This window comes from Lonchura striata, chromosome 14 (assembly GCF_046129695.1).
Source record: "Lonchura striata isolate bLonStr1 chromosome 14, bLonStr1.mat, whole genome shotgun sequence".
Taxonomy (NCBI): domain Eukaryota; kingdom Metazoa; phylum Chordata; class Aves; order Passeriformes; family Estrildidae; genus Lonchura; species Lonchura striata.
The window spans coordinates 5,427,240-5,452,850 of record NC_134616.1 but is presented as its reverse complement, the minus strand read 5'-3'; the positions used below and the strand labels follow the sequence as shown (position 1 = coordinate 5,452,850).

General features: G+C 48.7%; 1 protein-coding gene across 2 annotated transcripts in view; it reads left to right on the top strand.

Annotated features, from left to right (window-relative positions):
- The window catches only part of EDA (ectodysplasin A), a 61,695-nt gene that overhangs the window by 24,031 nt on the left and 12,053 nt on the right, over positions 1–25,611 (top strand). For both annotated transcript variants that reach the window (XM_077786630.1, XM_021537742.2), the window contains exon 2: positions 11,650–11,755. In XM_077786630.1, the coding sequence (XP_077642756.1) occupies positions 11,650–11,755 (106 nt within the window). The remainder of the gene's footprint in view (positions 1–11,649; positions 11,756–25,611) is intronic.

Here is a 25,611-nt window from a genome sequence, read left to right as displayed (position 1 = left end):
TTTCCCACCTCCTCCCTACACCTCTCCAGGCTAATAATAAAAATCAAATTGTTTTCTCTGCTGGAGAAAGAAAAGGAGAGTCAGAACTGAGGCTGATGTGATCCAGACCAAGCATTTCCCTCTCCTTTGGGTGCTGGATGTCCGAGTTCTCTGGGAATTAAAACCACCAGATGCATTTCTGCCCTTGGGTACCCCGAGCTCCCTGCAGCAGCATTCCCAGTGTCCTTCTCTCCACATGGGCTCCTCAGTCATTTGGTTTTTCCTGTTGCAACGTTATGAATTTCTGCTGATTTTATTTGTGGGTTTTCCAGGCTTAGCAGGTAATGGTTATAAATGGAAATTTGACTGCAGCACGTGGTTTCTGGCTGCAGTAAATTCATTCCCTGCGGGCTTGGGGACGGATCCCATGTGTTTTCTCCAGTGCAAATGGTTGTTTCAAACATCCATCTGCTTTATCTGCTGTTGTGTTTACAGTTCCCCTTTGTAGTTCCCAGCAGCATCTCCTCTCTCTCCTCTGCTCTTGTTTATTTAAGGTTATGGTAAAATATCTCTCTGGTTTGGAGCTGTTTTGTGGGAGCCTTTCCCAGCTTGGCTGATCCCAGGGGTCAGGGGAATAAAAATCATGAACCTGATCACCCCCGGGGAATCCCACAGTGGTGGTTCCAGCTGGTCCCTGGTGTTGTTGCTCCTCGGGAATGGGATTTTAGCCAGACCCTGCCCTTGACCTTCCGGTGCTCTGCAGGCAGCATGGCTGGTCATTACTGAAAAATAAAGGGTTTAATCCACTCAATTTATAGCAGAAGTTGACCAGTGGACTCATCTTTGTTTGGGTATTGAATTGTGTGATGTTCCTGGTTGTTTGTCTGTCCGGGATGATTTAGGAAACCAGTTTCAACTTTAGGAAAAAAAAAAAAAACTTCCAAAATAATACAACAAACAAACCCAAACCAAGCTGTCTGAAAAATCCTAGGAGGATATATTTGATAGTTTTTCCTGGCAAAAGTTAAGCATTTTCCATCCTTCTTCAGTTTCAAGTCTTCAGAAGGTTTGTGGGTCTTTCTCCAGCACGTGGTGATGCCTCTCCATGTCCAGGCAGGAGTCACAGGGAGCACCCTGGGGCTCCACAGCCTTTGGAGTTTCCCTCAGGTTTTGTGTCCCCATCATGGACAAAATATGACCCAGGATGACATTTGGAGAGGTTGCAAAATTCTCTCTGTAAACAGTATTTTAATTTTTTTATTAAGCTGAGCCCCAAGCGATGTCACTGCTTGTCTTGCACAGAGATGTAGGAAAACAGTCCCTGGCTGCAGGAGGGGGTTGTTTTCCTAATTTTCCTTCACCACAGCAGCATTTCCTGTTACTGGTGAGTGTGTGGAGTGCCTGGATGAGACCCCCCCCACCCCAGCTCATGTGTCACCCCAAGTCGTGTGTTGGAGTTTTGTGGGACACTGAAGGTGACTTTGGAGTGGGACCTGGAGTGCCAGGACAAGGAATGGCTTCCCACTGCCAGAGGGCAGGGATAGATGGGATATTGGGAAGGAATTCCGGGCTGTGAGGGTGCTGAGGCCCTGGCACAGGTTACCCAGGGAAGCTGTGGCTGCCCCAGTCCAAGGCCAGGTTGGGTGGGGCTTGAAGCAGCCTGGTCTGGTGTCCTCATGGCAAGGGGTAGAACACGATGAGCGTTTGCATCCCTCCAATCCAAAGCAATCTGGTATCTATGGTCTTGAATTCCCCACCCTTTGCTGCTGGAATTGTCTCTTTTAAGGGTCAAAAGCTGCTGGCCAGCTCCAAAGAGTCCAAGCCAGTTGAGCCTCATTGTAGCCACTGGATATGGGCAGAACTGTCCACAAAATTCTTTTTTTGGCTCTTTTTTTTTTAGCCTTCCATTTTTTTCAACCCTCTGGATTCTTTTAACCTCCCAGTGCCTCAGTTTTGCCATAGGATGGAGAACCAACTGCTGCAGAAGCATGAGCAGCATCCAGGAGCTGAAATATTAAATCCTTTACTACTTTCCTTCCTTAAACTCCTCTCAGCAAACAACTCAGCCAGCACAAAACCTTTTTCTTTCAGCCTCACAGAGTCAGAACATGTCACAGGGGATGTTGAGCTAGCGCTGCTCCCTCCCAAGAGCTGCCCCAGCCCGACACGAGGCAGCTGTGCAGCAGCTGGCCTGGCTGCCTGGCTGGAAACATCTGGATGGGCTGCGGCGCATGGCGGGAGCCGCTGAGCCGATGCTGCTGTGCAGCCTCGGGCGCTGTTTGAAGGCTCTGCACTTCAAAGCCCGGCTCAGAAAGGCTTGGCTTGCACAAACTCACACCTCTGCCTCTGCTCGGGGGCTGCCGTGGCTCCCACCCGCAGCCAGAGCCCCGGGAACGCCGTAGTTGAGGTTTGTTTGCTGGGACGATGATGGAATTCCTGCGCGCAGCTTCACGCGCCACTCGCTCGTGCGGTGCCAGCTGCTCGCGCTCGCTGGCCAGGCCGTGGGGGCTTGGGGATGGGTTGTTTGGATGGAAAACGGAGCTGTTGCCATGTGGAGAGGGAGCGGGGGAATGTTGTTCTGATTAGGAGCTGTCTGGTGCTCGCAGCAGCAAGTGGAGCTGGGTTTGGCGGCCCCAAAGCTGGGCCTAGAGGCGGCCGGGGATGTGCGCGGTGCTGGGACCGGCTGTGAGATAGCGGCTTGTGGGCAGCTCACATTCCTGAGCTCCTCCCAGCTCCTTTTCCCAGAGTTCCCACAGCACATGGTGGTGTTTGTGATTCAGTTGATCCCTCGTAGCTCAGGGCTGTGGTGGGGCAGATCCAGCCCACTGCTCGTGGTCGATCCCGTGGCACCGCTCCAGGCACTCCACGGAGCCATCAGGGATCCCACGTGCCTCCTCTGACTCCCTCAGCTGCCCACATATCCCAGAGCACGTTCCAAGGGTGAAGATGGCACAGCTGGCAGGTGGGTCTGGCTGCCACAGGTTTGCTTCTGGAAGGATCCATCCCGTGTTCTTTTCCCCTCAATGCTGGTGGTGTCAGTGGGTGCCACGGCTGTGGGAGCTGCTCCAGGTGTCCTCACTTCCAGAGGAGACAATTCCTGCTGCTGAGCTCATACAGGCAGGGGAAGCCAGGCCAGGAGGAGCCTAAACACCAGCAGAATTTGAGTTACACTGAGAGTGGTTTTTACCACCACTGGCAGGGTGCCCAGAGCAGAGATCGATACCCCAACCCTAGAAATATTCAAGGCCTGGTTGGATAAAACTTGGAGCAACCTGGACTAGTGGAAGGTGTCCCTGCCCGTGTTAGAGGGGTGGGCCAAATACTATTGAAAGTCCTTTCCAGCCCAAACCATTCCATGTTTCTATAATCCAATTTTTGGGAAGCAGGATGTTTATCTGCAGTCAGCTTCTCTGCTGAGAAGCCCCTTGGTCCTCCCTGGGAGGAGGGGACATTCCCTCTTCCCCCCATTCCCATTCTGTGTCCAGTTGGCTTCCGAGGAGTCCTTGCAGGATCAGGAGTTTTGCAATTCCTGCATGAAGGAGCATCTCTGGCACTGCACCCAGCCCTGCCTTGCGGGGACTTGTTCCCATGGCTGTGCCCGGAACGGAGCCTTGCAGAGCTCTTAATCCTGTCTGCATGAGGTCATTGGCTCCTTGATGTTAATTGCAAGGGATCTGATTAATTAGGCAACAGAGCATAATTTATTTGAGCAGATTATTGTATAGAATTAACCAGGCAGTCACTGTCTCCCACCACAACTCCATGCATCCCTGCAGGTGTGGGACTTGCCATTAAAACCTTCGCCCTTGATGTGGATGGCTGGGTAATAATTGAATTATTTCCCAGTTGCTGCAGCGGGCTGTTTATCCACACTGTTTCATGGATGCATTATTTTGTGGGTGTTACATTTTCAGCAGACTTGTTTTCATTTTAATTCAATTCAATTTGGACTACTTGATTCCCTCCTCCTGTTTCTTTCCCTTCCGCTCTTCTTCTTCCAATAAAACGTCATAAAAATTAATCTCCACCGAAGGCCAAATTTAACATTCAGATTGAAAAAAGAGGATTTTAAAGCCCTTGTGCTGAAAAGGGAAAAAATGTGCTCGGACAGGAAGTCTTGGGTTTGTTATGGAGCAAGGAAAAATATTTTTAAAACTTTATCATGGAATTATGAAATCCCGGGATGGTTTGGCCTGGAAGGGACCTGAAAGCTCATCTCATTCCACCCATTTTCCATGAGCAGGAACACCTTCCACTAGACCAGGATGTTCCAAGCCCCATTAACCTGGCCTTGGGCACTTCTTAAACAGATCAATTATCTGAACAGCAGAAAGATTTAAAAATTATGAAGATTTTTGTAGATTTCCCCCAAAAAAAACAATAAGGAGGGGTTATCTGAGAGCAGGGGCAGAATGAAATTCATCAGTTCCAGTGTCTGACAGATGTTCTCCTGTAACTTTCTCCCCTATGGATCCATCTCCATGAGTGAATCCAAACCAATTCTTTGCTGCAGATGGTCCCACTCCAGGCAAGGGGGTTATGTAGAAAGGCCAAATACCAGAGAACTGAAAAATGCCATAAATTTGGATCCTGCAGCCACATTCCCAATGGAAAACTCCAGAGCAGAATCTGGTTGGCCACCTCCTGCAGGAAGAGGTGGCCTGGCCACCTGGAGTGTTTGTCTGCTTTGGAGATGGGTTTAAAAAGGGGACTGTTCATTGAATCAGCTGCTCTTCCCAGATGTGGGGATTTCACTGCTCCTGTCTCTTCAGAAACACCTGGAATTGGTGGGAGTTGAACGAGTTGGTGGCAAAGAAGCACCTTCAGTGGAGGTGACCCAAAGCACCCTCTGGCAATGGTCCAAGTGCACGTTATGGTCCGTGTTATGTTGGTTGTGGAAGCAGTTGAGGTCATTGTCCCTGCCATGACCAGCAGGACCTTCCAGGTATTCCTAAAAGTGTTTCCAAACCTGGCAAAAGGAGTTTTTCTCCTAAGGAGGAGCCCCAAGGGGATTTCAGGCTGGAGAGAGCCCAGTTCTTCATTTTGCAGGGAACCAAGGTGCTGCAAGGGAAGCAGCAGGGCCCTGAAGCTCTTTGCTGGAGCAGCTCCTGATTTGGGGAATATTTTTAAGAGGGATTCTGGTTTGAGGAGGATTGTGCTGTTGACCTCGTGTTGTCCTGGATGTGCTGGAGAAGCTTCAGGTCATGAGAAGCAAGAGCAATGGTGCATCTGGAGAAAGGAAGAGGAATTATACGGAATTGCTTCATCCCCCAAATGAAGTGTGTGCTGTGTTTTATAAAATGCATAAATATTTTGGGTATATAACTGCTCAAATAAGGAAGGAACTGCTGCTGGAATGCAGGAGAAGAACCCATGACCTCCATCTGGAGGGGGGCGTAGCCCAGCTGGCTGAAAATTGGCCTGAAAAGGGCTACAAAAGCTAATTAAAATGTGAAAAACTGAGAATTCATGCTAATAGACAGCAGATCCCTCCCTGGCGCTGCTTCACAGCTAAATTTGATTTCCTTGGGAGGCAAAAGGAACTGATTTAAGTTCCTTACCTTGCTGACATTGATCCCTCTCAGCATTTAACCAGGCTGTTCCCAGCGAGGAACTTCCCGCGGCTCTGCTGCGCCGGACCCGGAGCCTGCAGCAGGAATCTCTTACTCCCGCTACCAGTAAAAAATTCACTGCAGGTGTCTTCATGTGCAGTGTTAAACCCAGCTTTGACCTTGTTCTGCTCACATCTGGCTTGTGTTTGAGCTTTCCCTTCAGTGCCAGCAGGTGTAAGGAATGGGAAGCCTCAGCCGCTGCTCAGCTGGAGCTGTGTCCACCTCCGTGGCATTGTCCTCCCATCAAAGTCCTTGTGGGAGACACCAGCTCCTCACAAGGCAGCTCCAGGGGAACATGTCTTAGACAAGTCTGTGGACAAACAGCCTCGTTTAACAAATTGTTGTCTTCTAGGCTGGTTTGGGGTCAAATTTGTAATTTTGGTGATTGAGTCTGGGAAAGTTGCGGGGTACGTGTAATCCAGGGATTCGGACTGTGGACCTGGCTCCATTTGGTGCTGAAACCGATTTTCTGTGGAGGTTTAGGACAGAAAATGTTTCTGAGGTTCCACAGATTATTCTCCCTCTGCTGAAGGAATACTGGAACTTTCCTTTTCCAAAGTTAGGCTTTGGTCCTCCCATGAGGAGCAAACCCACCTGTCTGCTCCTCTGCCATCTCCTTACCTGCCAGGTTTACCTGCATTTGCTCCAGGTTCCCTGAGCTGACTGAAAGTAAAAATCAAGTGGAAATGTAAGTATTTGGGATGTTGCTTACTGAACTAAGCCGAGTTTGAGATGAGGAAGGTTTGGATTAGAGGAAAGGAGGAAATTCCTGTTTGGACTTGGAGTTGCAGGATGTGATCACTGCTGTCATAGGTCTGCTTAAAGCTCAGTTCCACATGAAGAGGAGGAAGGGAGAGGGAAGGTTTTGGATCTGAAGGGAAGTTTATAAGGTGTTTTAATTGTTCTGATGGCAGTTAATTCCCTGTGTCCATAGCTTTGGCTTGGATTGAGAACTGGCATTTGGATTTAGGGTTTTGTCCTGCAAAACACCATTGCTTTCCTGGGTAATGAATGCAAAATATCAATAAATCCTGGGACAACCTGCTCCCTCCTCTTCCACTGGTCTCCAGTCGGTGTCTGTTACCGGAGGGCTTGGAAGACCCAGAGTGTCATTCCCTGGCCTTCTCCAAACTGGGATTGCACAGTCCTTGGGAGAGGATGTTGACCCAGTGCTCAGCATGTTGGCAGCATCTCAAATCGTGTTCCCAAAAGCACTGGTGGCATGTTCAGGGTGTAGATGTGCTGAGATGGGAGTTCCTGCCCGCTGGCAGGTGCTGTGCCCCCAGTCCATGGCACTCCATAGTCCATCTCCAAGTCCAAGGTAATTTCTGTGTTCCAGTGGTCAAATACTCCCTTGACTCCTTGGCTGTCATTTTTGTGAAGCTCCTCATGACTGGTGGGAGGGAGGTGGCTCTGCCACTACAGCTCCTGCCTGGGCCAGAGCTCAGTCCCTCCTCCCAGCCAAACTTCCTGCCTGGATAAACTCCTTAGCACCGCTGGTGTTTTGGGATTATAGAACAGCTTTGTGTGTGGAAAATGCTCTTGAAGTTTCCTGTTGTGTCTGAAAACCAGTGAGGATCCTTGAATGCAGATTGGAATGAGGGAGAGTTGGGATTTTCTATCAACTCCAGGGTGAAGGATTGTGCCTCTGGGATCTTGGGCTTCAGGATGAATAGCTGGAAAGAGCAGGAATGTGGCTGGCGTTGGGAGGGAAGGATGACAGAGATGAAGCACCAGGGACCAGAGGAGTTCTGGGCATCTTGAAGGTGAGGACCAAACTGGAGCTTCACGCAGAAAAAGCTGAGGGAAGGGGTTTGTTATGGTGTGGAACCTGCCCTGGATTCCCACAGCCAGCTGGGAGTACCATCTCTGGGGAGGAAGGTGGGTAGTGGAGGTTGTACCATCTCTGCTCTCTCCATCTCTGGTCCTCCCCCTCGTGGCATTGATCACATTCCACGAGTTTTGCAGGCAGGGCTGTGGCTTGTCCTGCAGACAGAACATGGTGTCAAAGTTGTGTCACGTTGAAATGGGAATTGTTCCCTCATTTGCTCCTTGCATTTTTATGAGGAGCAAGAAATGATGACAAAAACAATTCTTAAAATATGTGTGATGGGGTTTCATTTCAATAAAGCAAAGCTACTCCTCGAGCTTCCTTCTGAGCTGGTGGAATATAGATTATCTACTTGATCTTTTTCTTTTTGCACCACGTGTGACCAGAGGCAAAGCTCTGGAGGACAATGGGGCTGATATTCAAGTAGCTGCTCCTCTGAACCACAGGCTGAACTTGAGAGCACCAGAAAAACAACAATATTGCTTGTAGAGAATGTTGCTGCAGAGCCTGGGCTGGTTCTTAGGCTCCTCACACTGCTGATCTCCCAAACTGCAAAGGAAGAGGGAATTTGACTTTTACAATCCTGTTAAACACTCATGCAAGAGGGTGAGTTCATGCTTTTTTTCTAAGATGATTTAAGAGATTGAGCTGTGGTTTCTGGATGAGATCTTTAGCTGGACTTGCTTTGTCAGGAAAAATTGGGAGCCATTAGAGGCAGAAAATCTTTGGGATTTTTTTGCTTTGGTTTGGGTGTTTTTCCCTTCTGCAGAAAGACACTTGTTCTTCCTACCAACTTAACCTAAGGAAAAATCCACCCTTTGTGCATGATTGCATGGGGTGGGTTGTATTTTCCCACTTTCCTTCCTTTGAAACTGTTTGACCATTGGTAATACATTCCCTTGGTGTCCAGTGGCTCGTCAAGAGACTTTTGACAAGGGCCTGGAGTTACAAGACAAATAATGAAATATCATTTATGAATACCATTTATGAAAAATGATAATACCTTTCTTTATCCTTTACTTGCATGGAGTGTGGAGTGTCCACCCTACAAATGAATTTGAGAGGCCCTGTTACTTGGCAGTTCCCACTGTGCTCCCTTGACATCCATCCTCCAGCAGATTTGTCCAATGTTCCCAGGCAGGTTCTGCAGGGAAAACCAGCTCTGTGTGCCTTTGTTTTGCTTTATTTTGCCCAGAGAAACCGAGGCAGATCCGATTCCCTCTGGCGAGCCGTGCCTGTGCTATTGTTTCCCAGGTTATTTTGAGGAATGCCTTCCCCTGGGATTTTTCCTGTGTTGGCTTTTTGACCTTTTTGCATCCTATAGTGATTCTCTTGTGTTTCTAAAATTAAGAGTGATTTGAGGGCTTTAGCTTGCAGGAGGAGGAGGGAAATGGGGATTGTTTAGACTGTGCAGGGAAAATACCTGCTACCAAAAAAGAATCTGTGTGTGCTTGTCTCCTGAAAAATTCTCTGGCTCCAAAAGTGCACAGGCTGAGAGAATCAGCTCTCTGTGACTTTGAGGATGAGGAGTTTCAGTGAAATCATTGACTAGGTGAGAATTCTTTTTAGAGCTCCCCAGAAGGTGGCACAGCTGGGATGCCCCATGAGCCCAGGGTTGATGCAGTGGAAGGAAGCAGCCTTAAAGATGATTTTGTTCCAGCCCCTGCCATGGGCAGGGACATCTTCCACTATCCAAGGTTGTTCCAAGCCCTGTCCCAACCTGGCTTTGGACACTTCCAGGGATCCAGGGGCAGCCACAGCTTCTCTGGGCACCCTGTGCCGGGGTCTGACAGGGAGGAATTTGTGTCATCACTGCTGTCTCGGGGTGGTGAATGGAAAGAGCACCCGAGCGGTGCCGGCCGCGACTCCCAGCCGGACACAGACGGGCCCTTCATGGCCGAGCATCCCCCGGCCTCGGGCAGCTGCAGCCCTGGAACAACGGAGCCCTTGAGTCCCCGGAGAGGGGCTTGGCCTTCGGGAGCTCGGGGGGCTGCAAGAGGCTTGGTCACCCTTTGCCTGCCCCTGCCCTCCCCAGGGATCTGAGCATTCCCTCTGTCAGAATCTGTGGTATTGACGATTCCGAGATTGTAGAAAGTCTCTGTCTGTCAGCCCACTGCCAAAGCAGAAGCCAGAATTGGTCTGTGCTGGTTTCCAGGTTGTTTATTCTGTTTATCTCTCACATGTTCTGCTGCCCTGCCCAGCTCTGTCCTGCAGGGCAGCGTGTGGGGCTCTGCCCTCAGTGGGATGTTACAAACATTAAATACCAGAAACTCCCTGGGCTGGATTTACAATAACATGCCAATATCTGTCACCTATGTTGGACAGTGTGTCCCCAGCCTGGACCAACAGAAAAATGCCAACACCACAGTGAAACATGGAGGGCATGAAGGAGGAGAAAAAGGACAAGACACACCCAATTTCCTCCATCTTGGCCCCTTTGAACCCCTAATCTAGAATCCTAAAATTTTACTTTTGCACTTTTCAATTAGTTCTGCAGTGTCTCAACGTGAGTTAAAGAAGGGGTTTAAAGAGAAATTCACTTTTTTCTCATCCCTGGCTGTGCTGTGGTGTGTTGGGAAAGGTGCTGGTGGTGCCTGCAGGAGCATCCTGCTCCAGTGTTCCACACCTGGGGCAGTGCAGTGGGATGTGGGAGCTTTGGGAACGTGGTGCTTTGGGAATTGATCTCGCCCTTTATTCCTTGTTATAAACCTTCAGTTGTCCGTCCAGCCCTGTAAGTGGCTTTCCTCAGGCAGATGAGTTTTACTTAGCATTACTCACGCCTTTCAGGGACGTTTAAAAGCCCAGTATTGAAACTTTGGGAAGCTGATCCCAGGTCATCCCACAGCATTTCGGAGTCCTTTCAGCCACAACATCATTGCAATGACAACCACCCAGGAATTTTGCAGACCTGCCTGCACAGAAGGAAATAGCAACAGTTTGGGAATTTGAGAAATGCTTTGGGGAATTCTTCTTTGGAAACGAAAGAGTTTCCAAATATTTCTGTTTGTGAGACTGCACCTGAGCTTGTTGAAGAAAAGCAAAATGCAGATGTAAAATCCGAGTGAAGGACTAGGATGCTGAGGTTGGGAGGGGAGCTGTGCTTGGGAAATACCTTGGGAATGCAGGGGAAGGGGAGGTGAGAGCCCTGGGGCTCGTGAAAAGCCAAGGGCCTTTTGCGATTATTGCTCTTGATAGAGACTTTTATGGGCTGGAGCTTAACGAGCCCGGCAATTCAGGGAGGTGTTTGTTCTTCTCTGCTCTTTCAAACATGCTTTTGATGCCCCAGGTTTTGTTCTCAGAACAATGATGGGTTCGATAACCTTTGGGGCCGCTTTTTGAAGCCTCCTGGTTCTTGTCTTGGGCTGTGTTTTTGTTTTGCTGTGTATTTACAGCTGAAATAAGCAGATCGGGTTTCTTGAGCAAGAAAACCCCATCCTGGTAGGAGCAGGGAGCAGCCGTGGCTGTTGGATGCAGTAACACACAGAAGGTGTTTGGTCCCTAATTGATCTTTGACTTCCCTTTTTAATGAAGTAGAAATAACAGGAAAATGCCACTGGTGATGAGCTGCCACACCCAGGGGTAGCTGGGATTCTGGTTTCTAACCCCAAATTCCAATTTATGGGTCGGGATGTTGATCTGTTAAAGACTTTTTAAGGCAGCAGCAATTTTTTCCTGAATAGGAGGTCGCTACATAAAACTTTTGCCTCCTGGCGAATCTTGTGTTACAAATGTTGCTGTAGGTTTAAAGTGTTAATTTATGGGTATATTGGGTTGGATTTAAAGGTCCCTGAAGACCTTTGAATCTCAGTAGCTAATGAGGCTTGCGGAGAAGAGGTTGAGAGAGGAAAAACTTACTGGCAGTGAGTAATGCTGGAGAAAGAGCACCAGGATTGGGCAAGTCCTGCAGAGAAAAATTAGGAATTATCGTGTCGGCCTTTGAGGTGTTTGATTATTTCCAGCCATAGGTCTCCCTGCAGCCCTGACCTGCAGTCCCCCATCTCTGTGGGAAGGATTCTCCATGCTAGAACCCCTCAGGTGGAGTTTTCCCAAGTCCTAAACTGCTTCCAAGGGGACTTGGGATGAGCTGAGATCGGTGAGGAGCCGTTTCACATCCTCCTCGACTCTCCCACTCATCCTTGTGGAAAGGATTTGGCATTTAGACTCTAATTTCTCAGCTTGGCTGAACCAGCCATGCAAAGATGATTAAACTTGTCCCTCTCCTTACAGCTGGCCTTGCTGAACTTCTTTCACCCCGAGGAGAAGCTGCACATTGGAGAAGAAGGGAGACGTGTCCGTCGGAATAAAAGGAGTAAAGGCAGTGAAGGGCCCGACGGTGAGTCCTGCTCAGTTTCTCCCTAATTTTGGTCCCCTCCCAGATCAGACATTCCAGGAGTTCTGATTTCTGAAGCTGTAGGGTGAATTAATGCTGCTTAGGAATTCCATTTTGACTCCTTGAACTGTGCTCGTTTAAAGTTTTAACTTGTACTTGTTTGCTCTTATTTGTTGTCCTGCACACACACATCCAACTTTGCTTAAAATCATCAAGGAGCTTTTCACAATCCAACAAACAGCTGGGAACATCTGCATCCCCAACTGGTGACTGCTTTAAGGGGGTTTTGAGATGCTGTGGAGTCTCAAGTGGGGTCAAAGCCCGTGTGAAGGGAAGGCAAAGTTGTACAAAGCTTGGATTAAAAGAGCAGAAAGGTTCCTGATTTCTTTGTGAGGAATTTGATTTCCAGTCCTGGCTTTCCATGATTGTCATGACACAAAGACGGGAGCATGAACTCCTGGAAGAGCTCCTGTGCTTCCCTGCTGCAGGAAAGAACAGATCCCCTTTTATAGGAGTGCAGAAAGGACTGGATGCAAGGGAAAGCAGGGACAGAACTGATGGAATTGTGGTTCTGTGCCCATTGTGGTTCTGTGCCCGAGTCCTTACTCTGTTATCATCATTAGTTTTCCAGTCCAGCTCTGTGAGTTTCCCATCTCCCCTGAAACCTTTGCAGTTTCACAGTGGAGAAGCATTTCCCTGGGGCTCTGCTCCAAGAAATAACTTGATGAAACTCCCTGGATTCCTCTTGCCTGGAATGCTGACAAGTCTGATGCATTTGGTACAGACTCCCTGAGTGATTCCAGCCCAGTGTGGGCCCTCACTTTTGGAGCTGGTGTCTCTCTGGTGCTCAGATGGCTCAGGCAGCATCCCAGTCCTTTTCCCAGTCTCCTTGAAATCTATCCCAGTGTCTTCACCAGTTGCTTGTGTAGTAGCAAGTTCCCACTGGAGGCGAGCGGTGTCGATGGAGCGCTGCCGGCAGATGTTGGGAGGGATCAGCTTCATCCCTCAGGCTGCCTCTGCCTTGCCAGATGTGCAGAGAGCTGCTGAGGAGAGACAGGGAGGCTGGAGGTTGGTGTCTAACGAGGGTTTTGCCCATCACCCTTGTGCCCAGTGTTGTCCTTTCATGACTGGCATTCCTTTCCCTGATTTCCCTGATGTTCCCTGGATGCTCAGAGTTGAGTCGCTCCAGAAATGCAGAGCACTTCCACTCTTATCCAGTCCTGGGAGGGGAATGGAGCTGGGGAAGGGTCTGGAGTCCCAACAGCAGCTGAGGGAGCTGGGGGGGCTCAGCCTGGAGAAAAGGAGGCTCAGGAGGGACCTTGTGGCTCTCCACAGCTCCCCGACAGGAGGGGACAGCGGGGTGTCAGGCTCTGGTCCCAGGGAACAGGACAAGAGGAGAGGGAATAGCCTCAGGCTGTGCTAGGGGAGGTTCAGGTTGGACATCAGGAGGAATTTCTTCCTGGAAAGGGCGGTCAGACATTGGAAGGAGCTGCCCAGGGAGGTTTGGAGTGCCCATTCCTGGGCTGGGATCAGTCACAGGTTGGACTCAGTGGTCTTGGAGGCCTTTTGCAGCCTCACTGATCCTGTGATTCTTACCTGTTTCTTTTTGAAAATTAGGGATTTTGACCCTACATGTGATGGAGACTGGAAAAACTGCCAGAGTGACAGGTTGTGTCCCTCTGGCTTTGGCAAGTGGTTGCCCCATGTTTGGCTGTGGTGGTTGTAGAGCTGCACTTAACAAATGGGAGCTGTCAGGGCAGGGCTTGACCTTGTAACAACCATAAAATCAAGAAACAAACAGAGCCACGGCCTTGGGGAACTCAGGCTGTTTGTTTTAGACCTTTGTGAAGGAATCTTACTGTCAGGGCAGGACAATGAATCATTAAACTAATAAATAAAGCCACGTCATGGTCCTGATAACACCATTTTCTTCATGAGTTTCGCAAAGGGAAAGTTGATCAAATCTTTGATCTGCAAAGAGCCTCCTGAAGATAAAAGTGGCTGAACTATAAATTCCCAGAAGGAAGATGTGCTTTCCACTTGATGCCTTGCTAATATTTGTCTGGAATTAATTTTATGAACTTTCAAGTGCTTTTACACATGCAGGGAAAGACCAAAGTGATCTGAGCATGGAGGCTGGGGCAGGAGGGAGGCTGCTCAGACCCTTCCCAGCTTCCCAGTCCTGCTCATTCTGGTACCAGCAACAGGCTGGCTTTGGTGATTTATAAACATCAGGGAGAATATGGTTCCCTTTCCCAAAAGCTTTTTCTTTTTGGAAGATTTACTTTCAAGCCTTTTGCTGTGCAAGAGGTGATTTTGGGACAGGGCAGAGCTGGTTCTGTGCAGCCAGGGGAGGGTGATGGTCCTGGCTGTGTCCAGAGCACGGAGCCACAGGGATGGGACGTGGGAGCAGCAAAGCTGCTTTGATGCCTCTTTGTTAAAAAATCCAAGGAAAATTGTGTGCAAAGCCATCAGTTGGATCCTGTCACTCTCCAACAGAACTCTGGAATTTCAGGGGCTCCTCCTTGGAGGACTCTGCTTTCAGCCTTCTGGCCCCTGAGATGTTTTATGGTTGGGTTTACTTAATTTTGGGCTGTGGCCCTGCACCCACGGTGCCCTGGGGCCACTTAAAGCAGCCGAGGTCGTGTCCTGGCCAAGGTCCCTCTCCTTGTCCCTGCATCCCTTCAGCCCTGGGGCATCCCATGGGATCACTGGGGGCTGGTGCCTGTCCCAGCCCTGGGATCATCATCCTGAAGCCACTTTCCAGTCCATGCCACCAGATCCAACTTCTGCACAGCTTTAAAAACTGCCACAACTTTTTCCAGCTTCTCAAGGTCCAGGATTATCCCTTTCCACTTTTTTTTTCCTGCCTCTTCTCAGTGTTCCCATCTCCACCTGTTGCTTCATTTCCTTTAATTCTCTAAATCCTGCCCCTCTCCAATGCCTCTTCCCTATTTTCTCCTTTCCCCCTCCTTCCCTTTTGCCCTGGTGTATTTATGCTGCCGTGGAACTGCTGCTGCTCCCAGATGAACAAATCATTCTGGAGCTGCTAATTAGCAACAGTTGTGCTAAAAGGAACCATCAAGGATGTTAAATTAGTCCACTTTTAAATAAACTGGGTATGAAATGTTAGATCTCTATTCCCAGAGTGCCAGTAAAAATGCTGCTGGCTCTTTGCTAACAAAGCCAAAATCTGGGAGTAGCATGGTTGTAACTCCAGAGACAATTCCGTGCTCTGGAGGTTATAAATAATGACAGAGCATTTACAAAGCAGATGTCAATAGGACTCTTTAAAAAACATTGTTTTAAACAAATAAAATAGTTTCTTTTTCTCCTACTTTCATCTCTGTTCCCAGTTAGATCCCTGCCGGGCTGCTTTCCTGGTTTCTGAGTTTTTTTGCATTTTGGGTTTGGAGTTGTTGGCTTGTTGGTTGTTTTTTTTTTTTTTTTTTCCTTCCTAGATTTTTTTCATACTGAGCTTGGTGAGAAACATCAGGGATTGTTCTCCAGGCTTTGATTGGGAGCATGGCAGCTGGGAAGAAGCTGAGCAGATGGCTGGCCTTAAGCTGACAACAATTTGGTTCCTACTACTTTGGCAGTTCTTTCTGCCAAGGAAAGTCCTGGAGGAGAACTCCAGCACTGCAAATGGCTTTGGGTGGAAAGGAGAATGAAATTCTGGGGGATTTAAAGCTTTTCCCCATCCCTGCTCCTACCTGGAGCTTTGGAAGTGATGCTCCAGCGATGTGGGTCCAGTTTCACCCTCTTAGGATTTGCACAGTGGTTTTAGGGTGATTTCACAGTGGTTTTAAGATGGTTTTAGAGTGGGTTTTGAATAGGTTTAGAATGGTCTTACAGTGGTTTTACAGTGGGTTTCAGATGATTTAGCAGGTAGCTGGTGCCAGAACCTGGCTTTGAGAATGGTTTTAGGGTGATTCTGGGATGGTTTTAGGGTAAAATTTGGGTGTTTTCTGGATGGTTTAGCAGGTAGCTGGTGTGAGAGCCTGGCTTTTAGGATGGATTTAGGATGGGTTTGCATAGTGTAGCAGGTAGCTGACGCCAGCCTGACTTCTAGGGTGGGTTCAGGATGAATTTTGGATGTTTTGGGGATGGTTTAGCAGGTAGCTGATGCCAGTCTGGCTGGGGGTGCTGGGTCCCCCTGGGCAGCCCCCAGTCCCACAGGTGGCCTGTCCCAGCCATTCCCTTTCCCAACCCAGCTGCAGTGACGATGCAATCAGACTTTTTTTTCCTCGTTTTTTTAAATATCCAGCTCACAATAGCAACTTTTCCTGCTGGCTTCCTCTCCTGTGGAAAGGGCAGGTTCGTCCCTCTGCCTCCAGAACAATGGGTGCCTTTGTGCTGGCCCCGTGCAATTCCCAAAGCCCCAGCATTCCCAGAAACACAGATGGATGCAGGGCGATAGAGCCTTATTGTGCTCCGAAACCATGGTGATGAGCACGCAGTAAATATTGGACATTTCCTGGATCCTGGAGCACAGGAGACGCTCCCAGAAGGAAAGGCTCACCACAAAGTGCTCCTTCTTACTGATTTCCCCCAGAATTTCTCTGTGATTTCCTCCTAAATGGGAGAAATTGGGAATAATGGGATGTTTTAATCTTTGGGGATAAACTCATCCCTTTCCTAGGGTGTTGCTGTCAGTATTTGTTATTACTGTAATAAAATTAAGGCTGCACCTTATTTACATATCCCTATCTCTGTGTTATTCCTAGGTTTATGATAACAGGGATCTGTTTAAGGTCTTGTCCCTAAAAACCCAGAGTGGGTCTCCCTGCTGGTTCCAGCCCTGTTCCAGCCCTGGCACAGGTTGTGCATAGAAGCTGTGGATGCTCCTGGAAATGTCCAAGGCTGGGGTGGACAGAGCTTGGAACAACCTGAGATAGTGGAAGATGTCCCTGCCCATGGCAGGTTGTGGAATGGGAAGAGCTTTAAGGTCCCTTCCAACCCAAACCAGTTTATGATTCCATGATTGTGCTGAAGTCCAGAATTCCTCACTGAGAGCTCTGCTATGTTGCTGTCCCAGCTGGATGTTAAATAGGAAAAGCTGGGAGAGACCCAAGCCCAGTTGTGTGGTGTCCAGGGTGAGGAATTATCCTGACTTACAGGGATCACAGTGGAATAATGCTTGGTGTGTCCTGACCCATCCACAACCTCCTTTTGCCCCCTGGCTTCTTCAGCAGCCCTTCCAGGTGGGATCTGGATTGTTCCAGAAGGAACTCTGCTTCATTATTTGGAACTTTTCAAAGCTATGATGAGGTGCTGCTGATCTGGTCCATCCTTGGAGCTGCTCTGGGGGTTTTTGTCTTTCCCTGGTTGGGATGAGGCCGTGGGGTGGCCACTGAGAAATTTGGAGTTGCTGAGGATGAGAAGGAATTCTCTGTCACTGTCACCTCGGTGGCATTTTCAGACACTTGCTCTGACTGCATTTGTGGGTGGATTCTGAGCTCCCAGGGGCTGTGCTCAAACTTGGCCAGAGCTCAGCTCCTTTTCCAGCTGCACTTCGAGCAGCGAGCCACGTTATTGGAAGTGACTGGTGATTCCGTCTGAATTCCACTCCTGAGACCCGGGGCTGTTCGGAACGCCCCGGGTCACACACTGAGCTTCAGGAATCTCACAGAGTTCCTTGTGTTACACAACAGGGCCAGCACTAATGAGAGGAGAACAGATGTTCCAGAGGGGCAGGAATGTGGCTGCAGCTGAGCCCTGAGTGCAGCTGAGCTGCACCGAGCGCTGGAAATGCCGGACTCCTCTGGAAGCTGCTGCTCCCTCCTCGCAGCATGAGAGGCTCCATTGTCTCCCTGCTGGCGGATTTGCAGCTGAGCTTTGATTTCAGTGCATAAACCCTCAGCCAGGGAGGTTCTGCAGGCTCAGCACCTGCTCCAGGCCCATCTGGTTACTCCACGTGGAGGAATTGTTGTGGAACTGGATCAGATCCGCCTGAGCCCCCCACTCAGGTCCTGCCCTTGCCACCACAAGGATCTTCCTCCTGCAGATTTTGGGATGAATAAGCTTGTTTTTCTGTCTGGGGTGTCATGGGTGATTGAGGGGTCTCATAATCCATACAGATATCTCCAAAGGGTGTCAGAGGATAGTGCCAAGCTCCAGCACAAGGGGAAATGCCCATAAACGACAGCACAAGGAGTTCCACCTCAACACAAGGAAGAGCTTCTTTCCATTGATCCCTGGAACAGCTTCCCAGGGAGGATGTGGAGTCCCTTCTCTGGAGACACCCCGAACCCACATGGACATGTTCCTGTGTCACCTGCCTAGGTCTGGATCATCTCCAGAAGTTCCCTCCAACTGTTCTGGGATTCTGTGAACAGCCAAACCTGGAGCTGCTGCTCCGGTGGTGGCAGCTGTGATTGTCCTCACTGTGCCCTCTCTGGCCCAGCCGTCACAGAGCTGCAGAGCTCCAGTGAGGAGTTCCTTGGGGAAAAAGCTGTGAATGAGGCTGGGGTTGAATGTTTTCATGAGGGCTTTGTTGGCCGTGATGTATGGCGACATTATTGGAGTCATATCTGATCCCACTAATTCCAGCAGGATTTGGGGAAGTGCCTTAATTACTTTCAATGGATAAATGCAAGGGTTGGCTGAGCCAGGCAGCATTCCCTGTGTCCCAGCTGCTTCAGGGACTTCCCTTGAACTTCCCAAGAGTAGTAGACTCATTTCTGGGTTTCCTTTTTCCTGCTTTTATCCATTCTTTTTCTTCTTGATCAAATTCATATAATCCTCACAAGAGCGATGCGGTCTCTCTTGGATTTCATTCTTTTTCCCCTTTCTTCCCCTTTTTTCCCCTCCTTTTTCCTTGTTTGTAGATTCATCCAGCTGTGAGTACATGTTGATGCATACAGGCAGATCCTTGGTTAGAGACCCCACATTTTCCTGTGTAATTAATCCATCAGTTCCCAGGCAGCTGCTCAATGCCATGGAGGTTTTCCATCCAATTAGGCAGGATTATGGATGGGTGGAGGAAAAACACATCAAGTTCTGCAGGGATGAGACTGTCAGAGAGGTTTCCTCCCACCTGCCCTCGATTCCTTGTGGATAACCACGACGAGAGCTCATTTCAAACATCCAGCAAACAATTTGGGAGAGCCTCTCATACTCCCACTTCAAACCTTGCTGCTGCCCCACTTGGGAATCATTTCTGCTGGAATTCATGACATATGTTCGTTGTTTATCTTAGTGGGATGTGACTGAAAATGTCAGAGTGTTTTGTGTTAGGCAACAACCGAATAAAACAAACAAAATAAAAACACAGCTGTAACGCTACGTTTCAAATTGTTGGATTTAAATATGTGGGATTGATAAAGGAAGCAAGAGGGTGCAGTGGTGGATAGAAAATCAGCCTGGTGACTCCAGCCAGCAGCCAAAAAAAGCCTTGGGATCCTCGAATTAGAACTGGGAATGTTCTTTGTCAGCTCTGCACTTGGAATCCAACCGAAATGCCTGAAGGGAAACAAAAGGCACATCACATCCTCCTTCCAGAGCCAGCCAGAGGGTGGAAAATGAAATATGATGGCCACAGGTTCTGGTGTGAACCCCAGGAACTTGGCTGGGACTGGTGATGTGGGAGCAGAGCTGAGGAGGCCGGAGATTCCTGTTTGATTGGCTTTTTGTGTTTCTGAGGAGGCAGTGCAAGAGGATTTTGCCAGCAACAGTGGCTCTGGAGTTAATTGGGAGCAGGATTTTGTCTTTGCTCGTGACCACATTTGTGCTGTGGTGTTCTTGCACCTACTCAGAGGCTGGAGCTGGTTTTTAGAGCCTTCTGGTACCAGCAGCCTGTCCTGGTGCTGTGCCATCGATCCCACAGTGGCTCTGCATGGGATGGAGGAGGTGAATCGCTTTGGTTGTTCCTTCTATCCTGTAAAGCCTTGGAAATTCCCGTTGCAGTGAGCAGGGACACATCTGCCATGCTCAAGGAAGTGAGGAGGGATTTTCAGCAGAGCCCTGGCTCTTGGGAGAGCAGAGTTGAGGTTGTAGGGTGGAGAGAACCCCAGGAGGTGACTGGATCCAGCCTCTCCTCCTAAATGGGACCAGCACTGTGACGTCAGCAGAGGTGACAGACCTCTAAAGGACAGGTGCTGTTCCATCCTGGTTCTCCTACAGTCCTGCACCTTTTTGGTAGTTTTCCTCATGCCAAAAAGCACTTAGAAAGGAGATACGCAGGGCTGATGGGGCTCTACCTGCTCCAGCACCTCCCTTCAGACAGCACCTGGTGTCCTTTGAGTCCCTTCATCCTTCTGAAGGTGGAAAAACCTGTGGAATGCATGAGCACAGCTAATTCATCCTGCTGTTTTTGTCCTTTCCAGATGGGGGGTTGCTCCCCCCAGCACCTTTGCCTGGAGCAAAAATCAGGTTGATGAGTGGTTGTCCCTTAAGTCTCTCTCCTTTTCACACTTTAGTTCTGATCATCTGCAGTAATCAGATTTTTTTTTTCCCTCGAATATGATTAAAGATCAGGGTAAACAACCTATTGCCACTATTGGCATTATCTGTACATTTGAGTTTAACTGTCCTTAGGAGTTTCACCAAATGTTTCCCCAAGGAGTCCTGGGTTTTGTCAAGCCAAGCAAAAATCTCCAAGTACTGGCAGGAGAAAAAAAAAACTTTCTCAACAGCAAAAAAAGCCCTGTCCCTGATGAGATCTTATGTGGTCTGAAGCTGTTTGAGAAGAGAGATTGTGGCTCTCTGGCATCTCGTGTCTCTCCAGGGATTCCAGGGATGAGCTGTGACTTCCCTCTGTTTGTTTTCAGCCCGATGAGCTTGAACTGGGGGCTGGTGTTTGGGATCAGAGGAATGGGGAGGGAGCAGGCTACTGATCCATGGAGCTCCTGGAGAAGCATCTGCTCATCTGGATGACACATGGATGGAGGTTTGTCCTTTGGTGGAATGTGAGGAGAGGAGCAGGGGGGCAGCAAAGGCCACTCTCATCCCTAAGCCACCACATGAGGGATGATTCCCAGCCCTTGGTGCCAGGACACGAGCTCTTCTCACACCCTGTGGCCAAGCAGCCCCAGGAGTGACCTCAGTGCAGGACACTTCCCCTGGAGGCACATGAAAAGTCCATCAAAGAGATGAAGAATTGCCTCAAAAATTGGATGGAGCCAAGGGAGTGCCTCAGAAGAATCCAAAATGAGCTGCAAACTGTCCTTGATTTCCCAAGCTGGTGGAGACCAGCTTGGGCTGGGGCAGTCCTGCACAGGGCTGGGGGGGTCATGGGTGTCACTGTCCCCAAACCTTTCTGGGGCTCAGCAGCCTCCCACTCCACAGGGAGACAGGGCAGCACAAAGCAAAGAATCCTGAAATTCAGGGCTTGTGTTGTGCAGGTGGAGCAGGCTGGGATGTCCCTCTGGTGACTCTGGGAATGGCATGGGACCAAGATCCCCCTGGATGAAGGATGGGGAGGGAGCGCTGGCTTGTGGGGTGCTCTTGTGGAGCATCTTGATTTAAGGTGTGACCAGGCAAAGAGCATTAAGGGTGGCTGTGTTCACATGTGAATTTTAAGGAGTTTTAAAACAAGGCTGAAACAAAAGCAGGGAAAGAAGGAAAAGTGGTGGCTGAGGAAAGCTGGAATGCCTTTGGTTCTGCCTTATGGACTCACACATCCCAATGTGCTGTTTCATCCTTTCCCTACTTTGTGTCATGGATTCCCTCCCCATTCCCTTAGAAAACATATTCTCTGTATTCAGATTTGTTGAAGTTAATTTTCATTCACACCCCTGGCTTGGGTTCCTGTTAGTGAGGGCAGCACTTTTCCTCCACTCTCAGCAGAGGATCCCCCTTCCTCATCAAAAAGCCAGCCTGGGAAGATATGCCGGAATTCTGGAGTAGCACAGGATGCAATTTACTTCTGGGATGTTTTCCTAGATTTATCATTTATCATATTCTCTGAATATTCTACAGTAATAATCCCAAAGCTGCTCTTCAGCAGACCCATTGCTTTTCTCTGGAGTTGGTAAAGAAGCACTTTCTTTTTCAGGGAAAATATTCCTCTTGTTTCAGTGTTTGCATCACTGACTGATAGTTCAGTAGGGTCCAAGAAGCTTTCATCTGGATAGACCAAATTTCCTGAAAATGTTGAAAACATATTGGTTCCAAACCTCCCCCGAAACCACATGTTCTAGATTAGGCATGTGTTGGGAGCTTTCTCCAATCCACTGGAATCTGGCATTAATAACCCCACACTTAAAAATATTTGAAAAGCTTTACATTTCTTCTGCCCATGAGAATGAAGTGAATGTCACTGCACCAGTGCTGGAAAGGCAGCTCCTGAGTTTTGGAGGTTTCTTATTCATTGGGAAAACTGACATCCCGGATGGCAGGAGGTTCATCCTCACCTGGAATCTCAAGGAATACCCAAGCTGCTCTTTCTACCTTTGGTATTGGTCAAATAGGGATAGAGGGGTTGCTTGATGGGTAGGACTTAACCCAGAGTCCTTGAGGTTGGAAAAGCCCTCCAAGATCATCCAGTCCAAGCTGTGACTGATCCCCACCTTGTCACCAACCCAGAACTCTTGAGTGCCACATCCAGGCCTTCCTTGGACACCTCCAGGGATGGGGACTCCACCACTTCCCATGTTTGAAAGGACCTACAAGGAAGCCAGAGGGGAACTCGTCATCAGGAGTGGCAGTGACATGACAATGAGAAATGGATTAATTGCCCCTGAATGAGGGGCATTCTTTGGATATGTGGAGGGAATTCTTCCCTGTGTGGTTGGTGAGGGGCTGGAATGGATTTCTCAGTGAAGCTGTGGCTACCCCATCCTAGGAAGTGTCCAAGGCCAGGTGGGACAGGGCTTGGAACAACCTGGGCTAGTGGGAGGTGTCCCTGCCCCTGCCCATGCCAGGATGAGCATTAAGGTCCTTCCAGCCCAAACCATTCCATGATTCTGTGACTTAATGATTTAATGCTTATTTTATGGAAGAGTGAGGAGTGATGTGATGTTTCTGAGTGATGCTGATATCTCATTAATCACCATTATTTTGTCTCTAATCTGTAACCTGGGATGAGGATAATTCCTCAGTGTCTCCATCCTCTCGTCTCCCAGGATGGAGGGGAGATGGAAACACAGAGGTGCCTCAGTTGAATGACCTGGTCTTACATGTCCCCAGACCAGTGTCACACTTAGGGAAGAAGATTGAGGATGTTCCATAGTAACTCAGTGGTAGGAAACAGGAGAAGCATCAATAATTCCAAATGAATGCTGCAAACAGGTTGGCACAATCTCCAAAGGATGGATGGATGGATACCCAAAACTGGTGACTGCTGCCGTGTGCCTTTCCCAAACTGGATGAACACCTTAAAGACATCACTTGGTGTCATGTCCTGACTCAAATCATGCTGCTAAAACATGATTTTGGCATTCCATGGCTTTCTTCTGCTCTTGGCAGCTGGGAATTCCAGCACATTCAGCACCTCCTTAGGTATATCCTTTGTTTGGCTGATTCATATAATGGTCAACCTTTTATAGGTTTGATATAAAATCAGCATAATTACAAAGATCTGTTCCTGTCCATAAAACCAGTTGGAACTGTTTGGCAGGAATTTAAACTATTTCTTGTTAATCCACACACACGGCTAATAAGGGAATGCAGGGGTTTTTTAATATCCTATTTATATCAGCAGATGTCCTAAAGAAGTTTGCGATATTTCTGTATTTATAGTAAATCACAGCAGTGTGTAGCGTGCAGAAAGAGAGATTGGAGGGGGTGCAAAGTCAACTCTATTAATCTTGCTGAGAGCAAACATGTCACATGTAATATCCTTGAGTTGCATCACCATCTGGGATTTTTCTGAAGGCCTTGGAATTGATCTAGCAGATGGTACTGCTGCAGGAGTTGGGGCTGGAACCTGCTCCCTGAAGCATGGGGAGATGTCTTCTGCTGCTGGCTGGGCCACAGCTGGGGGTTTGCACAGCAAAAATTCACCTCTTGCAAGCGTTTCCCTCAGCTTCAAGTGAGATGTTTGCACCTGAACCCAAAGTGCCTCTGCTAGAAGGGGCTTGGAATTGTTTGGAGTGGCTTGGAATGGTTTGTAGCCTTCCACTTGTGGTGGCCCTGTTTGGGTTAAGGTCTTTTGTCATCATACAGTGACATCTTTCCTGTTTGGGCCTTTCCATCTAGATTTACCCCTCCTGCAGACTTGACATTCCCTCCTTTTCTGATGTACTCCCGTTATATTTTCCCAGCAATTGTGGAAAATCAGCTTTTGGAGGGGTCTAGCTCTGGAGTGCTGCTCACAGCCAGGGTGTCCAGAGCCCAGCATGCAGCATTCCTGCTCCCTGGGGCAGTCCTGTCCTGTGATGAGGAATTTGTCTGGTCTGAGTTACTGCAGCAGAGTCAGGCACTTTTCCTACAGGAGATCCAGGGAAGGGAATATCGGTGGTAGGAGTAGATTAGGTATCTGCAACGTTTCCAGCAGCAGCTTCAGTAGTGCTGGCTTTGGTGGTTAGACAAAAATATTACCAAAAGTAACATCCCAAAGGGACTGGCAGACTTCAGAGAGACTTTGCAGCCATGACCTCTGACACAGGAGGGCTCACTGTGAGGCAGAAGATCCCCTCCAGACCTGTGCTTCTCCTTGGAAGCCTTCTCATTCCCAACTCAATGGTCTTGGGGAGCAGTTTGGATGTGCCAGCACTGTTCTTGAAGCCCTCCAGGTCTTCTTCTTTTCTCAGTGGTGCTCACCCCTTTCCCAGTGCTGTTGTCCACCACGGCGAGCTCACTTGCCCACTTCTTGCCTTTTCCAGGAGCCTTTCTGTGGAATTCCTCTCATTTCAATTCATCTTTCTGTATTGGATTATCAAGATTGACTTCACTGTTCCCAGGATTTCTTCAACCCTTCACTAAGTGGCAGCAGGATTTCCCCATGTTTTCCAGAGTTATTCCCATTTTAGGATCGTGTTTCTGCCTTGCTTGGCTGAGCAGCAGCAGCTGAGCACGTGCAGGTGTCCTCCAGCATCCACCAGAACACTTTATTATTTCCCATATATATATATTTTATAGGACTGTATATTTTGTATGACTGAATCTCATTCCATGCTTATTATCCTTCAAAGCCATCCAGCCTGTCCTGCTCTCCCAATCCTTTTCTCTGTTAACAGTTCTGGCCAACTTCCCTCCCCCTCAACAAGGGGGTGAACAGAGCTGACACCTCCTTCAAGGAGGGGTCAGAGTTTAAACATATATTTAATTCCAGTTGAAAGATGGGAAAAGCAGAAGGGGATGGACTTCCCAAGGTCTGGGCCTGGTTTGACCTCAAAGGAGAACAGGCAGCATGTGGAAAGGGAGAGGTGGGATTAGTGGGAAGAAGGACAGAAGTCAGGAAGAATAACTGTGCTTGGGTGGCTGTTACATTCAGTCCTGGCAGCTGGGACCACCTGGATCTCTGGGACATTCCTGATGGATATGGGAGGGGATTCATGAGGAGCAGAAAGGTGCACTCATAAAGGTGCACATTGTAAAGAAGGGAAAAGAAGGTGTCAGGGAGCAGCTGAGAGGTTGGGATGCTCTCAGATCCCATCGGGATTGGAATAAATCCTCAGCTGCAGCATGGCAAAGTCCCTGAAATCAGGTGTGGGAGATGTTGATCAGTCAGAAGTTCTCAAGTCAAACGAGTTTCCTTCTCCATGAAGGTGGCAGGTCTGTAGGCTCTGGAGCAGCAGAAGATATCCTGTAATTTGGGTTTTTTTATACTCCTGGACAATGAAAGAAGTGGATACACCTGTGATCCACATCTTGGAGTGCAGAAAACCAAAGTTTTCTCTTAGGCCATCCTTGGAATCAAGGCCTGCATAAAGCTACAATAAATAAATGGTTTGCATAACTTGTAGATAATTAAC